We start from the raw sequence: 16847 nt of genomic DNA, 5'->3' as shown, positions 1-16847 counted from the left end.
CAGGCAGCATCGGACCGTGTCCTCCCCCGGCCCAGACAGTACAGGAGCACCAGGACTTGATCCCCCCAGTCAATAGTGGACCCCTCGAGGTCTGGACCCCCCAGGCCAAAAGCAGACCCTCTCCAGGCACTACTGCCCCCCACTCCCCAGACAGTGCAGAACTCCCTCCACACACAGCAGTACCAGCCCCTCCAGCTGGTACCAAACCCTTCCACATCATTACCAGGCTTCCCAGCTGGAATTGGAGCACCCCAGGCTGTACAGAGCCCCCCTCAGCTGGTACCGAGTCCTTGAGTGGTCCTCAGTCCCGAGCTGGTCCCCAGCCAGCCCCGGAGCCCCTCCAGACTGTACTGGAGCTGGTACCAGGCTCCCAACCAGTATCAGGGTCCCTGACCATTATCAGAGCCCCCCAACCAGTACCACCCCCCAGCTGGGACTGAGCCCCTCACTGGTCCCGGGTCTGGTGCAGATTTTGGCTGTGGGAGCCCAGCTCCAGAGCCAAGGGGGGTCCCAGGGGAGGGTGCTGAGACCAGGGGTGCTGGTGCCCACGGCAATGGGCGCACAGGGCAGTTCTGGCCCATCCTCAGTGGGTGGGCAATGCCACCTCAGGAAGCACCCAAGCCAAGAACCCCCCACAGGTTGCTCTGATTTCAGGGGATGCTGCAAGGCTATATTCCCCGGGGGGATAATGGAACAATTTTTGGAGAGAGAAGCCCCAAATAACTCCTGTTTATTGCAGCTGGGGGGGGTGTACAGCACCGTGGAAGGTGAAACCCAGCCCGTGGGGGGAGGCAGCACAGCCCCAGGCACCCACAGGAGGGGCCATCCTGGGGGGCCACAGGGGGTCTGAGCCCCAGGTGGTGGATGTCCCTATAAAGACCAGGCTGGTGGTTCCACTTCACATCCCTCACCCTTCTCCAGGATGACTCACCCCCATTTAGACCTTTTGGGCCCATTTTGTGTTACCACTCCAGCAAGTCCCTCCTGTGCTCCCTGGCATCAGGCTCCAGCCCCCTCCCGGTGCAGTCAGCAGTCGGGGGCTCCCTGCCTCCCCCAGGGGCACCCTCACACCCCCCCTCCTCCCAGCCCCTCCCTGTCCTGTCCCTCCCGAGCTCTGCAGCTCAGCCTGTTCCCATCAGTTCAGGGCAGAGCTTTAACAAAGCAAACCCCACAGCAGCCCGGGCTGGAGGGGACAGGTTCAGCTCAGCCTGGTTTGAGCAGAGAGGAGCTGCTGAGGGTCATGCTCAGACTGGGGGGGCTTCCCCCCCAGCATCCCCAGTCTGTGACCGGCACACCCCCCCAGCACCAGAGACCCCCAGTGCCTGAGCAGCACCTCGGGGGCAGATGAGACTGGATCAGTCCCACCTCTCCCCCCTTGACAGCACGGGGCAGGCAGAGCTTCCAAGCTGAGACCTTCTGCCCTTGGACCTTCCTCTTCCTCTGCCCAATGGGAGAAGGAACCTGCAGTGGAGCTGATCCAGCACCTGCTCAGCACCTCAGGAGGTCTGTGATGGTGCCAGCCCGAGGGGGGACAACCTTTCCTCGTGCCCTCCTGGTGGCCCTCAGCACCACAGGGACAAAGGGGTGCTCAGCCAGAGGGGGTTTACACCAGGTGACAATGAGCAACCTGGGCTAGTGGAAGGTGTCCCTGCCCATGGCAGGGGGTTGGAGCTGGATGGACTTTAAGGTTCCTTCCAACCCCAACCATTCCAGGATTTGGTATCTCCAGCTGGCACATCTGACCAAGGCCTCCAGGGTCCCCATAAGTCACTGGTCACGTGAGGAGGGGGCAGGCAGCAATCAGGGCTCCCTCTCCCCTCCGTGGGGGGGCCAGGCTTGGTGAAGGACAACCCGTGACCCCCCTGCCGATCTCCCAGGGCAGCTCACTGCCTCCTCCCTCAAGGAACACTGCCATGAATTATCTCAGTCTCCACAGGGGACAACCTGGAGCTCTGAGCCCCAGAGGGCCTGGAGGGGCCATTCCCAGTCACCCAGGACACCCTCTTGGCTGCCAGAGGGGCACAGAGTGGTCACTCCCTAAGGAGGCTGAGCACACCAGGGTGGTGGCTGGTTGGTGCTCCAAGCCCCTCTTGACCTCTCTCCCAGGAATTACCTTCCTGCTGGACAGTCAGTGGCACAGGGACATCTCCACAGCAGAGCCCTGTGCTGGGCAGGGTTCAGCTCCTGCAGCAGCTTTGATCAGCCCTGTGTTACCTGTGCAGGGGCTCCAGCAGGTAAAGAACTGGAGTTTCGCTGTTGTACTGAAGGATTTCTCTCAGGAGGAACCTCTGAAGCCTCCTGTCTCCCAAATCTGCTCCCAGCAGGGCTACCTGATCCTGCTGCTCAAGGCTTCCTTGGAGCCTTGAGTGAAGGAGGGATGGTTGCCCTTCACTCAAGGACTGAACATCTCCAAGGACAGACAGACCTCAGCTCCTCTGGGTGCCTGGTCTGGGGCTGTCCCACCCTGTTGGGCACTGAGCAGCTCCTTTTCCCAACCTGCACATGGAAGCCCCACCTTGGGACACACCTGGCACCACAGGAGGGTTGGCTCCCTCCAGTTTGGAACTGCCCTTCAAGAAGGGCTGTCTAAAAGGCTGCTTTTAGACACCCCAGAACCTCCTCCCCTCGTGCCCATGCCCAGGAGAGACCAACAGGTTCCTTCCAACTGCTCTCCAGTTACTCCACATCCTTCCTTACTGGGAGCCACCCCTGTACTGGCTACAACAGCTTCCCAGAGCCTGCTGACCACATTCCTCTACAAACCACACCCAGGGTGATGTTCTGTGGCTGGAAACACCACTGCCCAGCACCCACAGACCCCCTCCAGCAAGGCCTCTCTCCGCCCCACCTCTGCTGCTGGAAGTTTCACAGAATTTGGCTGTGCTTTGGCCACCAGACACATTCCACCCAGTGTATGGCAGAGCAGGATCTCACCTTCCACTTTATTACAAAGTTTAAAAGTTTGCTAAAAACCCCCAAACAAACCATGTTAAAACCATGTGAAAAACATCTGTAAATTCTCAAAGACAAACCCCTCAAACCACGTGAGGAGCAAAAATCTCACCCCCATGACCCTCCCCTCCCAAGTCTTGGCACCTGCTTTCACTCTGGAAGGGCAAAGAACATATTCCTGCTGAAGAGAGACTTCCAGAGGGACTACTGTGTCAGCAGCTCCATGAGGAGCTGGAGGAAGCTGCTGGCTCTAAACATGGCAAAGAGGAGGGAAGATCCCAGGCCAGAACACAGCCAGGGACAGTGAAGACACTGCATCCCCACCAGTTCCCAACAGGAGAAGGAAGTGTCCAGGCTGCTGGTGGTGCCGACTTCATGCTGATGGTCCTCACTCCAGCTCTTGGATGTGCTTCCTGGTCCTGACATGGAAGCTGGCTTGGCCAAATCCCTTCCCAGCCCCTTCTCATCTCCTGCTTTGGTCCAGAGGGCAGCCAGGAGGTGGTTTTAGCTTGTCCAGCTGCCACAAAACGTCTCAAATACAGGGAAAGGGGCTCCTCTGGTGTCCGTGCAGCAGGTCCGGCAGTTCCCGCTCTCCTGGCCCGCCCAGCCCGGCTCCAGGTCCCGCTGGAGCACCGAGCACAGCTGGGACTCGAACCCGCTGTCCCTGCCCCTGCCGTGTGTCCTCTGGAGCACATCCCTGTCCACAGCTGGGATCCTGCTGCCCTGGACACCCGCTGGCAGAGGGAGCAGCTGCACATCCCGCTCTGACTCGGAGGAGCTCCTGCCGGCGCAGAGAGCAGCCCGCGTGTTCTGTGTGCTCTGGGCAGGAGGGGGAAGGAGCCCAGGGCACGGTGCCCGCTCTGTGCTGTGCCCGGGGAGCTCAGGAGCTTCGGGGGCTGCTTTTTCTGCCGCCCTGACACGGACTGAGCAGCAACATCTGGCCCCAGCCCCGGGCGGTGTGGGAGAGGGCGGGCGGCCAGCGGGGCAGCTGCTCCCGCTGCTCCCTGTGCTCTCCAGATCCAGGCTGCTCCCATTCCCGGGGGTGGCACCGTCCCCTTGGAGCTGCTGCCCTTGGGATCTCACACTTGCCCCGCTCCAGCCATGCTCGCTGATGGTGCTGGCTGGAGCAGCTCCTGCAGGATCCACAGCTCCCAGGGATCCCGGGTCCCCAGGGCTCCTGCCCAGGCATGGATCCAAAGCCAGGGAGCCACGAGGTCTGCTGCAGAGCTGTGTGTGCAGGGACAGCCTGCCAGCCTCTGTCACACCGGGCAGGCCTGGCTCAGACATCTGCCCTGCACCCTGTGCCCCCAGCCCACCACGCACCGGGTCCGTCTGCTCCCCCTGCTCTAGCCTGGGCCTCTTCCCCACCTGGGAGCTCTGGCTGGGGGACAGCTGGCGCTTCCTGGGGACAGGCAGTGCCTCTGGGGGGTGGCTCACAGACCCAGGCACTTGCTGGCCACGAGGTTCAGATGCAGGAGCAACTGCCTGTGTGACAGGAGCAGCCGCTGCACAGGATCCCCAGCCCGGGGCAGGGGCCGAGCCCAGCCCTGCAACCCCCAGCCCGGCCCCCTCCGTGGTGCCAGGGGCAGCACAGACTCTTCCCCTGAGCTCTGCTCCCCTGGGCAGCCCCACAGAGCTGTGTTCTGACAGCCCCCCTCCTTCTCTGGGATCTCTGACCCTGTCCCCAGGCAGGCAGGGGGAACATCCCTTGATCTTCAGGTCGTGATCCCGCTCCATATCCATTACCAGTTCCACAGCACCCTGCTCAGGCTGCTCCCTTCCCTTTCCCAGCTCTGTCAGCATCTCCACTCCTCCAGTACCATGTGCTTGAGACACTAAATGTTCATCTGCCAGGCAGGACTGTGGCACCCTGAGAAGAACCATCAGTTAATGCTCATCCAGGCCTAGCAACACCCTCCCCCAGCGAGACGAGGCCTCTCTTGCAGCACAGGGTGTTTGCAGCCCTTGCTCAGGAGCAGGGCAGGAATTTCAGCCTGGTGAGGCTCAGCAGTGACACTGCTGCTGGCAGGGGAGATGGGCAGCACGAGGGATCTCAGCCTCCCCACAGCACAGGGCTGCTACAGGGCTGTGGGGTTTGTGTCAGACATGGGGACAGAAGGGGTGGGCTCAGCTGCCTTTTTTTAGTTTAGGAGGCACTAGAAGTCCATGGGGAGTTCCCTGTAGCAGAAAACCCATGGAAATGCAAGAACAGCTCCCATGGCTTGTCTAAGCTTTGCCTGGCAGGTCCAGGTTGGTCCTGCTGCAGCCTCTGCTCTGGCTGCCTGATTCCCTGGCACAGGGACCCCGTTCCCATGAGTGTGCCATGCAGTATCCTGCTGTTTTGGGCTCCAGGAGTTATCAGACCCCCAGACTTACCTGTCTGAGCACTGCAGGAAGCTGTTGGTGAGCTGTGAGATGACACGATCCACGGGGATGTACTGGGAGTCATCCCGGGCAAAGCGCTGGTGCTGGGGGCTCTGGAGGTGCTGGAGGGGGGCAGAGGCCCTTTAGCAACACTTAAAGCTTTCCCAGGAGGGGAATTTGCAGTAACAGGCACTTCCCACAGCCTGACAGACTAGAGGGCAAACTAGAGCCATTGTTTGAGAGCAGGTTTGGGACTCTTTGCCACACTGTCCCCCCTGGCTGTGCGGGGGTCCCGTTCCCAGACATCCCTGGATGAGGAGGCTGTGTCCACACCCAACAACAGCCACAGCCTCCCCAGCAGCAGGGAAGACACAGACTACAACAAGACTCTGTCAATGAAGGCTGGGCTCTGAAAGCCACGTTACTTGGTACCTTCCAGGAGATAAAAAAACCCTTTTCCCAACTTTTAAATCCTCCTGTGCCCCATGACTGGCGTGGAAGAGGCTCCTCACCTTATGAATCAGGGAACAGGATGATTCTTGAGGCTCTCCCAGCCCAAGAGATGAGCATGTCATGCTCCAATCTTCAAAAACAGTGTGCCCAGACCAGGTCAGAGCAGAGACATACCATGTTCCCATCTACAAGGCAGATCCTACTGGATACCACAAGGGATACAACCTGGATACAACAGTTCCTTCTGAAGGAGTTCATGGTGCTAACGGGCATGACATGACTGACAAAAGCCACTGAGTGACCCCCATAAGTTTAGCAAGGAATCGGATGCCAGGGGAACCTTTACCTTGTGCAGCTCTTCGAAGGTGTCCTGGCAGCACTCACAGAATCCCCTCCGTCTCCTGGGCACTGGGGTGGAGCGGGGGCTCTTCCCTCCGTCACTGCGCAGGGCACAGCCTCCTGCCCCCCTGGCAGGGACAGCAAAGGTCACCCTCCCCCAGCAGCACCAGCAGGGACTGTGCTGCCTCTGAACCCAGCATAGGGCTCCCTCTGCCCACATCCAGAAGGCAGCAGGTTCCCAGATCCCAGGAATCATCAGTGAGAAGGAGAGTTGGGTTAAAAACTTGTGCAGAAGGAGCTACATCTTACCTGGCTTGGCAGGAATTCGAGAGGCTTTTCAGAGGCTCAAATGGGCTGGAGCTTTTGGGAGCCAGGAAGTTCAGGTCGGGAAAGCTTTGGAACTGGTGATGGAAGGGCCGGAATTGCCTGAAAGCAGCAGATCAGGACATCAGTCTCCCGGCAGGGACAGCCTGGTCACAGAGCTGTGCCCTCCACAGAGGGGCTCAAGGTGCTGTCCCATTTATGAAGAGATACTGCCCATTGCTCTCCTCTGGCTCTGCCAGAACTGCCCTCTCTTAAACGAGTAATGGCCCTGATGGGGCATGTTCTGGACAGGAGGCAGGTTTGCCTGCCCAGCCAAACCCCACCTTTTGCCCTGGGGCACAGCAGGGCAGCATCTCCAGCTACAGCACGGGATGGTTTTGGTTCCCAGACCACATCTCTCCCCTCACACTTCAGTGCATGCAGCACATAAAACTGAATATTTGACTCTGAGCTGCCCCAAGTGTTGCCTTCAGGATAATTAATTGGCCCTGTGGATACTGTTAGAGTTACAGCCTTGTCAGAAACACCACAGGATCAGGTCCCCTGTGCTGAGGGCTGTAATCAAGTTACAGGCCCTGACCTCCTGTGCTTCAATCTCCTTCTTCACTGCACGGGGCTTGAGTGGATTAAGTGACCTGACAAGGATCACACACGGAACCCGAGCAAGGAAGGAAACTGTTGTCAAGTCTCGTTTAACACCTTTTTTCCCCCTGACACACGAGCCACCTGGATTGTTTCTCCACCTGCCTCCCTCTAGGAGAGGGTCAGCTTCCCAGTGTGGAACAGGGTCTGCCCTGTGGGCAGAACAGTCACTGGGAATGAAACCAGTGAAGGATTCCCTCCCTGGGAGCCCCCCAGGTTTTAAGGTATGTTATTTAGAAAGGTTGCATTTACCTGCTCTGGTCTTCAACCTTCAGAAAAGGGGGCTTCAGCCTTCCTCCTAGAGAGAAACGTGGTTAGAAGTTTTCCTGGCCCAATTCCCACTCATTTCCCAACAGAACTGGGCTACAGAGCTGAGCTCATCAGAACTTCTGACACTGGTGAATGCCAAGTGATGGCTGAGCACAGCCAAACCAGCTCTTTGGGTGATTCTTCAACAGCCCTCAGAGTGTGCAGTGGGGGGACCAAACCCCAAGGCAGCCCAACAATGGGACATGTCCACCTTTGGAAAAGCAACCAGCCAACCCTCACACCCTTAATGCCTCCCCAGCCTCACACTGGCCCAACCTGAGCCTTCTGACTCGAGCCCTAAGAACTGTCACATCCTCTCCTCGATGTGGCCATGGCACACGAGGGAGGAGGTCACCAGTAACAAACTGCAGCAGCAGCAGCACAGGCTCAGAGCTCTGCACCAACCTTCCCTCACCTTTTCCTCCACCCACCCTGACACAAGACCCTGGAGCTCAAACCAGCTCAGGCCAGGATGGTGAAATCAAAGCAGTAAGAGCTGCTGGAGACAAACCAAGGTGCTGCACAGCCAAGCCTGGCACCAGAACACTACTCGAGAGCAGAATCTGGCCTTCACTCAGTCCCTGAGGGGGGCAAACAGCAGCTTTGCTTCCTACAGAGGCATAAAACATATGAAGGGAGCAGAAGAGCCTCAGCAGTGCATTGAGGGAAAAGGTTTTCAGAGCCAGGCTGGGGGGAGAAGATCCCAGGTCCCTCCTGTCCCACAGGTATGTTCCTCTCACAAGTGATAACATTACTCACCTTGGAAACCTGAGTACTGATCTGGCTAAGAAACAAATAAGCCCCAAGGTGTTCCCACAGGGAGTCTGCCTGACCCTGAAACCAAGCCTCTCCTGCCTCCCTCGCTGCCTTTGAAGGGCGAGGAGGTTTGTTTTCTCATGATCCTGGCACCCAGAGCTATTTTTTCCAGAGATATTTCACCCTCCTTCCCCAGAAAGGCTGAGCCCACCTGTCCTCACCAGCAGCTCCTCGAGCCTCACCCTCCACTTGCATTAAATGTGCTGCTACGTCACCCCAGCAGCTATTTCAGTGCTGGATCGAGTTTTTCCTGCGTAAATGCTGCCAAATGCTCAGCACTTGTGAGGGTGAGGCCGTGTTGAGGCCCCAGCTCCAGCTCAGACCCGAGCAAACAGCTCTGCTGCCACTGCGAGTCCCCAGGCCAGGCTCAGAGCGTGCCACAGCTCAGAGCCTGCAGCACAATCTGCCTTATCCAACAGCTTCTCCAGCCTTTTTTCAGCACCTTCTCCCCACCCCAAACTGGGAAATAACCTCCTAAGTGTCACACACACACAGTCCAGGTCGGAGGCTGCTCCGAGACGTTCCCGTGCGTTCGCTCTCCGGCGGAGTCACCCCCGGCCCAGATGAACTGATGTCACCAGTGCCAATCTCAGCCCCACAACTGGCTCTGGTCTAATTGCAGATGAGGACCTGGTTGTTCCCCCCTCCCTCCTCCCTTTGGAAGCGTTCTCCCAGGATCGGTGTCTCAGCAGCACATCTCAGCCCGACAGCAGTGAGTGGGCTGGAGGAACACGCTCTCCTCTGTAGGATGCATTATATTCCTCGAAACCTCCTCGGAGCTGGTGGAGTCAGTGTGCAATAACACGGTTCTCAGGTGCCTCAGGATTCTGGGAGCTGGCAGCAAAGGGTTTACGGGATTTTTAAGAACACTGCCCTGAAATCAAAGGTCCTCAGCTGTGGCTGCAGCCACTCCCACTCCGACAAGGAGTAACAGAACCCCTTCAAGGCAAACTGCTGTACAAGTTGGCATATTTTGGGATTGCTGAAGCTTCAGATGGATTTCAAATTCTAAATGAGGCTTCTGCAAGCAGTTCCACATCTGAGCACAAACAGGAGCACAACTTCCAGGCCTACCTTTGTGAATTTTGGATCCAGAGGCAAGGCATTTCCCCTGGAGGAGAAAGGGACACATTTAGCACGGGAACAGCACAGGCAGAGCTGCAGTTCCTCATCTAAGAGCAGCAGCAGCCTCACCCTCCACCCCAGAGCTCCTGCATCACCACCCAGAACACCTCCCCTTATTTTGTCTCCCAAGTTACCCAGACTTAGTTTAAATAGAACACACAGGCCTTGCATCCCACCCTCCCCCTGACCTCCCCAAGGCATTAAAAATCCTTCAGGAAGCCAGTTTACCAGCCACATCACCCTCCTTATTTTGCTTTGCTTGCGTGTGTGGCTGTTGCTTTCCCTGTTAAATCATCTCTATCTCAATCCACGAGTTCTCTCACTTTTTCCTTTCCCAATCCCACCTGGGGGGATGAGAGTGACTCTGTGGGGCTGAGTTACCATCTGAGGTTGGAAGATGACATACCCTTAGTCCCTTGTGAGCCAAAATCAGGATTAGCTGTGCTACAGATGCTGATAGTTATCAAACAGCTGCCTCATTCTCATCTGATTTTACCCCCAACTTTATAAAAGGAAAAATTCTTTGAATTTTGTCATCTCCCTCACCAAACAGAAGCACCAGATTGCCCAGTGCTGGATGGGATCCAGCACTCAAATCACCCTCCTGACTGGCCCATTGGCACTGGAGGAGCTACAAGGATTGTTCAGAGCCACCCAGGGGCCCTGAGCTCCCGAAATTGGCTGGAGTTAAGTTGTTACCTCCGTCTTCTGGCAGCGTTTCCTCACTCCCGAGATGGCTCCCAGCAGCTGCTGGGCGTAGGACAACATTTCTGTGCAGGTGGGATGTCAAGGAGCCAGAGCTCAGCAAGGGCAGGGAGCTGTTCCCCTCTCACTCAGCACAGTTGCCCACGGCACTGGGAATGCTGGAGCCTGAAGCCCTGGCAGAGAATCCATCCCCCACCCAGGGAACTGGCCCGAGATGAAGCCAAGAGACACTTTGAGGGACAGCCCCCCCTTTGCTCTCTGGCAGAGCTGGAGGCTGTGGGGCTCTGCAGAGAGCAGACAGTGGCAGGGGTTTGCAGCACGGAGAGCAGCCCCGGGTCTGCCAGCCCTGCCAGGCTCTGTGGCTCAGCAGAGCTCAGGGACAGGGCAGCAGCACCATGCTCCAGACAGGCTGTATGTCACTGTCACCAGACACTCAGGAACCTTTTACTCCAGACCTATTATTAGAACCAGAGTCCCACCATCTGTCTTTCCCATCACCCCCTCCCCATCCATCACGGGGACAGGGAGAGCCTTCCAGCACAGGCCCTCAAACACCAGCACTGCCTAATTAAAACCGACCAAACCCTGCCCTTACCGTGATCTGGGCTTCCAGGTTAATTAGTAAAAATGGTCTTTTTGGAGCAAACTGATGCACTGACCAAGCTATTAACATTTTCTAATGTTACAGGTTCAGTACATGAGGATGTACCCCATGTTTGCTGCTGACAGGGGGGTGTTCTGTACACAAAATTAACCTGCTGTCGGGGGGCAGACCCAGCCTCAGCCAGCACAGCACCAGCCCAGTATATTTGCTTGCAGCCTCTCCCTTCTGTTCCACACTCCTGACATCACTCCTGCTCCACCTGTCTCACAGATCCCTCATTTCCAAGAGCCTGGTTCCACCCCCAGTTAAGGATACCATCCACGTGCAGGATCTGGACTCCCCACAGGCGAGCGTTGGCGAGGATGCTGCTGCCACTGCAGGTGTCCTGCACACAGAGGGTTGGCAAAGCACAGCTCAGAGCAGGGACATGTGCAGCTCTAAATTGAGCTTAGACTTAGGGTTGTTTTTTTTTTCCTGCTGCCCAACTGACAGACCACTGCATAGCTGTTATTAAAATCAGGGCACAGCAGAAAAGGTTTGAACTCATGCTTTATCAATCTCAAATTAACAGCAGCACCTGGGGCAAATTTTTAATCCCTGTTATAGCATGAACTTCTAAGTGGGCACTGAGATTGGTTTGGAGTGACATCAGGGAAAGGACTGCAGGGAGCCTTTTGTCCCAGCTACGTGGCTTTAGTTCTTTTTAGGCTAAAAATTCATCTAACAATAATTCTCCTGTCCTGAGCACCCAGATTGCTGGGACAGGCCTCAGAGGTTGGATGTCGCCCATCCAGGGTGGCACAGCTCCATGAGGAGCAGTGACAGGATTACACAACATTCTGCAGGCCACAAGCAACTGCTCTGTGCCTTTCCTGGCCCCAGGACGTGCCCTGTCAGCAGGGCAGGGGCTCTGCAGGAGGGCTGGCACTGGTTCTGCACCGCTCAGCAGAGCTCTGAGCACACCTTGCCCGAGGGGAGCCGGGCCATGTGCTGCTCACCTGGTTCTTCATGGCCTTCTGCAGCAGCTCCTTCCCCCGGCTCAGCAGGGCCTGGAGAGAGGAGACACAGCCCAGGTTATGGCAGTGGGAATGATTCCTGGGGACACTCCCACGCTGCTGGGGAGCAGGGCCTGGCCAAGGCTCCTCTCACAGCCAGTGGGAATGAGCACTTCCAGGGAGCAAACCCGCAGAGCCCCACTGGCTCTGCACTCACAGCACCAGCCAAGGCTTGGAATTATCGACCAGCAGTGAAGGCTCCAGAGTGAGCCAAGAGGAAGCAGTGATTTAGCTTGGAAACTGCTGCTGCATCATGGAATTGTTCAGGCTGGAAAAGCCCTCTAAGGTCATCCAGTCCAACCATTCCCCAGCACTGCCAAGGCCACCACTAACCCATGTCCCCAAGTGCCACATCCACACAGCTTTTAAATCCCTCCAGGGATGGGGACTCCACCACTGCCCTGGGCAGCCTGTTTCAAGGCCTGAACACCCTTTCAGTGGAGAAATTTTCCCAAATATCCAGCCTGAACCTCTCCTGGCACAACTTGGGGCCATTCGGTCTTGTCCTGTCACTTATTACCTGGGAGAAGGAACTGACCCCCACCTGGATCCACCCTCCTGTCAGGAAGTTGAATAAGTAAGATTCTCCCTGAGCCTCCTTTTCTCCAGGTATCCCAGCATGCTGGCCAGGATTAGGAACATTCTCGGTTCCCTTCCTGGGAACAGAGTCTCATTGGCAAGCCAGTGGGCTCAGACCAGTTCAGCTCTTGGTAAGACAAGGGGACAGTGCTGTGAGCCAGGGCAGGGACAAACACTGGGTGCAGCCCCTGAGGCTCAGGTTTCCCACTGTAGGGGGTCCAGTTCCAGGCTGGCAGAGATGCCCCAGGCCTGGAGTGGGGCAGCAGCCTCTCCCCAGTCACAGCTTCCAGCAGACTCCACTTTCCAAGGGGGATGTTGGCATTTGGCCTCAAGCACTGCCGAGCAGAAAGCCCAGCTCTGACAGGATAAACAAGATCCAAAAAAAACCCCTTGCTGGAAGAGATCCCTTGTGGATCTCCTCCCAGGTTACAGAGGCCTTGCCCTGTGTCTGTGAATACACATCCACAGCCTGCAATGGTTTTATGTGGTCAACACTTCTCTGGCTTCTCCAGCCACACCTCTGCCCTTCCCTGGGGAAGCCAGCCAAGCCCTCCATTTCCTCTGCCATTCCAGCAGATCTCCCTGATCCCAGCCCAAACCTGTGACATGCACATTTGAGAGGAGAATGATGGCAGATAAAAGGAACATGGGTACAAACAGGAACAGCCAGAGCGGGGCAAAAGACCCCAGACGTGTTTGCTCAGAGCGGGACTGACTTCACCTCCCAACACTGGTTGTACCCTACAGACCCCTTGGCACGAACTTGGAGGTGGCCAAAGCCTTTACAGCTCTTACAGTGTCTGGTGGCTTCTGGTGAGGTCTGGGGGGGTTCCCTCTGGAGGCAGCAGGCCCTGAGCTCGTGGGTTTGGTGTCTCCTGAAGTTGGGTTGCTCTGCTTCCCATCCCCAGTCCTGGCTCTGTCCCGTTTGGCCTCTTTGTTGCTGGACACCACGTACGTGACTTCTTTGCTGAGGAAGCTCTCGGTCACCTGCAGGCACAGAACAGAGAAGCTCTGAAAGTGTCCAACTGTGAGCTGAAAGGGCCCTGCTAAACAAAACCACTGCCTCTGGTTTAACCCCCCCACACTGAGGGGCTGCTGGAAGCACTCATGCCTACAAGCATTCCTTCCTCCATTCCACACTGCTGTCTCCCAGGAGGAGGAGACACTGTCATGCTCAGGGAGCACAGGCCTCGGACACGCACAGCAGAGAGTCACCAGAACCTTCAGATCCAGACACCCATGACTGTCCACCACCACCTACTCCTCAAGCAGTGGTTTCAGAAAAAGGCAATAGCTGAGAAAAAGGCCCCAGACATTGTGGGTCAGGATGGAGGAGCTCTGTCCTCAGGAGAACAGGACGTGTTTTAGCAAAATAAAGGAGAAAGGGAACATCTGGGATGAGCAGCTCCACACAGAACAGGCCAGGAGAGAATCAGAACACACACACACAGGAGCTACCAGTCCAAGGAAGAGCTGGAAACCCAGAAGTTGGGACACTAATGACTTGGGTTCTCAGAATCTGAGCAGAAGGCAGACACTAACACATGGGTGTGAGGCCTCCAGGAAGACAAAGATCTGGGCAGTCCAAAACTTCAGCTGCTGAACAAACTGGTTCTGCTCCTTTGCAGAATCCTCGAAGATCAAAATCCCAGACCCATCCATGGAGGCTGCCCTGCAACAGTGACCCGTGTTACAGGAGCTCAATGAGGCTGGAAGCACAGAACAGAGGAAATCCCAACATCCCCATCCAAATACCACTCCAGCGTGTCACCAGCCCCGTGCCAAGGTGAAGCTCAAGGAGCCACATGCAAGTTCAAGGCCACAAGATACCCTTAACTGTGCCCTGAACATCACACGGGACCTGGGCTGGGATAGTGCTGCCAAAGAGGTGCTTCACAGACGGTGGCCGTGGTGGAGTTGGGTTCAGGATGTCCACAGAAGCAAGAGGAACGAGAACTCCACTCCCTGTTTGCCTCCTTTCAGACAGGGAGGTGACCCAGGATGGTGTTTGATAGGAATCAGAAGGACAAAAGAAGGCTAAAATTATTTCCAAGGGGCAGTTACACGGATAAATAACTGACTGCTGGTTCTCAGGCTTGAAGATGCACAACCAGATGAGATGCTGTGAGCAGAGTGTCCCTGAGTGTGGATGGCACAGCCAGGGGAGGGCAGAGACAAACCAGCAAGTTCAGGATGGTGGTGCAATTATGAAAAGGGAAAACAGTGCAAGGCACTGCACTTCCCCACGTGTCTGTGCAGCCAACACGTGACTCTGGCAGCAGATACAGCAGCGACAAGAATGAAGTGAAGATTTCACCTCTGTGTGTACATCGAAGGATTTAAATGTTGGGGTGACATGAGACAATCACCTCAGAGAGACTAAAGAGCTTGAAAACAAATAGTAACAACTGTTAGGACCAGACTGTGCACAAGAGTAATAAAGACACAGAGATGAACCTGATGAACAAGCAGGTACAGCCCCCGTGCTCGGCTCCAGCTCAGGGACTGAGGCGATGCTACTTTGTGAAGGGTCTTGAGAGAGGATATAAGGAATTTGTGAGGAATATCAGTGGCAAGGAAGCCTGGAGGCCATGAAGGATGTCACGTGGATCCACTCAAACAACAGCTTCACAGGGAAAAGGGTCCAGATGGTTTTTCTGGGAAAGCTACGAGAAAAGCACAAGAGCCTTGGCTGGTGCTTCCCTACTTTACCCTATGCTGAATTCCATGAGGAAGTCCCACAGCTTCCCTAAAAAAATTAAGCTGCCGCAGGCTGTTGTGAGCAAGGGGTAGCCAGGCACCAGTTACCATCACTGGAAAGGTGTTCCCCATGTCCAGACAACCAGTTATCACTGACTGGAAGATGCTTCCATCACCAGGTAACCAGTTACCACCAGCTGGGAGGTGCCCCCACAACTGGGCAACCAATTCCCATATACTGGAAAGTGCTGCCAGGACCAAGTGACCAGTCACCCCTGTCTGGAAGGCACCTCCGAGGCCAGGGAACTGGTTACCACTGTCTGGAAGTTGCTCCCATGGTGGCCACCACCCCCCAGACGGTGCTGGCCGGACCAGGCAGCCCGGGAACCACCGAGGAGCTGGAGGGAGAGGTTTGCACGGAGCTGGTCCCGAGGAGGATGGTGGTACCCAGAGACCCCCGAGGGACCCTCGGGGGGCTGGAGGGCACGGGGATGGAGGGGTGTGATGGACTGAAATGTCGTTTTAATGTCAGGATCATAGAAAGACGTTTCGTCAAACTGCAAAGACGGGGATGGATGGGGGGGACGGGGATGGGGGACGACCTCCCCCCACTCTGAGGGGCTCCGGCTGCCAAGGGACCGGGGAGGGGAACAACACCAAACCGCCGGGAAAAGGGAGAAACTCAGGAAAATTTTATTTAAAAAGAGCAGAGAAAGAAAGGGGGAGAGAAGGGGGGGGGGCACCGCAGCCCCCAGTCACTGAGACCCCCGGGGGTCCCGGGAGCGGGGTGAGCGCATCCCGGGGACCCTTCCACCCCCATCCCCGGGGGACCCCCCAGTCCCGTTCCCCCTCAGCTCCCGGGACCCCGTCCCTCAATCCCGGTTCCCCCTTCCCGGGCCACCCCTAGACCCGGGACCCCCCCAGTTCCCAGCCCCTCCGCCCCAGGCCCCCTCCTCGGCTCCGGGACCCGCCGGGCCCGGTCCCCCCTCACCCCGCCGAGCCGCTCGATGGCCTCCGCCAGGTGCCGGGCGCTCCTCCCGCCGGGCAGGTCGAGGTAGAAGGACTGTCCTCGGAGGGGCCGGGCGGCGCCGGGGGCCGGGCCCGCCATGGCGCTCTCAGGGGAGTTCGGTCCCGCCGCCTGTTCGCGTTTAAACTTCGCCGCCCGCCCCGCCCCGCACGGCGGCCGCGCGGGGCTCCGCCGCTGCCCGGCGGGAGGAGGAGCCTTGCGGGGGCCCCGGGGGCACCGGGGGCACTCGGAATCACCCCCCGGTTCCGCCGCTCCCGCTCGGGCACCGACCCCGACCCCCGGCCCCGCCGCTCCCGCCGCCGCCACAACTCTGTCCCCCCGCGGCCGCCGTACCCCCCCCCACACCCCTCCGCAGGCCCAAGATGGCGGCCCCCGGCGGGGCGGCCGCGGCCCCGATCCCGAACCAGATCCCGAACCAGATCCCGATCCCGGCCCCGCCGCCGTTCCCGGCCTGGCTCGCGGCGCGGCTGGACGCGCTGGGGCTGGACCGCGCCGTGTACGGCGCCTACATCGAGGGGCTGCTGCGGGAGGAGGAGAGCGACGAGGAGCGGCTGGAGGCGCTGCGGGCCGTGCTCGCCGCCTGCCTGGTGAGGGACGGGGGGACCGGCGGGGACCGGGGCAGGGGGGCCTCGCCGGGGCTCCCACACGGCCCGGGAGGTGACGCCGGAGGGGCTCCGTGGGGTCCGGCGGGGGACGGGGGGGGACAGGCGGGGCCACTCCCGCGGAGCCCTGGGGTGGATCAGCCCCTTCCTGGGGTGCTTAACCCCCTTCCCGGCTGGATCACCCCCTTCCCAGCTGGATCACCCCCTTCCCGGCTGGATCACCCCCTTCCCGGCTGGATCACCCCCTTCCC

At 58.0% G+C, this 16847-nt stretch overlaps 2 protein-coding genes across 2 annotated transcripts in view; one reads left to right on the top strand and one right to left on the bottom strand.

Moving 5' to 3' along the window:
* Positions 1-2923: 2923 nt before the first annotated feature.
* Positions 2924-16147, bottom strand: DBF4B (DBF4 zinc finger B). Its single transcript, XM_027701692.1, has 11 exons — positions 15959-16147; positions 13063-13254; positions 11632-11682; positions 10949-11018; positions 10024-10094; positions 9274-9310; positions 7327-7372; positions 6418-6534; positions 6116-6236; positions 5329-5438; positions 2924-4822 (listed from the first exon to the last, which is right to left on the bottom strand). Exons 1-11 carry the CDS (start codon positions 16073-16075, stop codon positions 3457-3459), a joined length of 2298 nt encoding a protein of 765 aa, XP_027557493.1. The 5' UTR covers positions 16076-16147; the 3' UTR covers positions 2924-3456.
* Positions 16148-16341: 194 nt separating this feature from the next.
* CCDC43 (coiled-coil domain containing 43) overlaps positions 16342-16847 on the top strand; it is an 8904-nt gene continuing 8398 nt past the window's right edge. Inside the window, exon 1 of the mRNA XM_027701689.1 lies at positions 16342-16581. Coding sequence (XP_027557490.1) covers positions 16357-16581 — 225 coding nt within the window. The 5' untranslated portion in view covers positions 16342-16356. The remainder of the gene's footprint in view (positions 16582-16847) is intronic.

This window comes from Neopelma chrysocephalum, unplaced genomic scaffold (assembly GCF_003984885.1).
Source record: "Neopelma chrysocephalum unplaced genomic scaffold, ASM398488v2 Primary Assembly neopelma1_165, whole genome shotgun sequence".
NCBI lineage: Eukaryota > Metazoa > Chordata > Aves > Passeriformes > Pipridae > Neopelma > Neopelma chrysocephalum.
This window is presented reverse-complemented; position numbering and strand designations above follow the sequence as displayed.

What these genes read in the sequence shown, in the direction of transcription:
- DBF4B (XM_027701692.1), bottom strand. Translation starts at nt 16,075, where the DNA reads ATGGCGGGCCCGGCCCCCGGCGCCGCCCGGCCCCTCCGAGGACAGTCC. An exon ending in CCATCGAGCGGCTCGGCGGG is followed by an intron (nt 13,255 to 15,958) that starts GTGAGGGGGGAC and finishes CTGTGCCTGCAG; the next exon opens with GTGACCGAGAGCTTCCTCAG. An exon ending in TGGATCCAAAATTCACAAAG is followed by an intron (nt 7,373 to 9,273) that starts GTAGGCCTGGAA and finishes GTTTCTCTCTAG; the next exon opens with GAGGAAGGCTGAAGCCCCCT.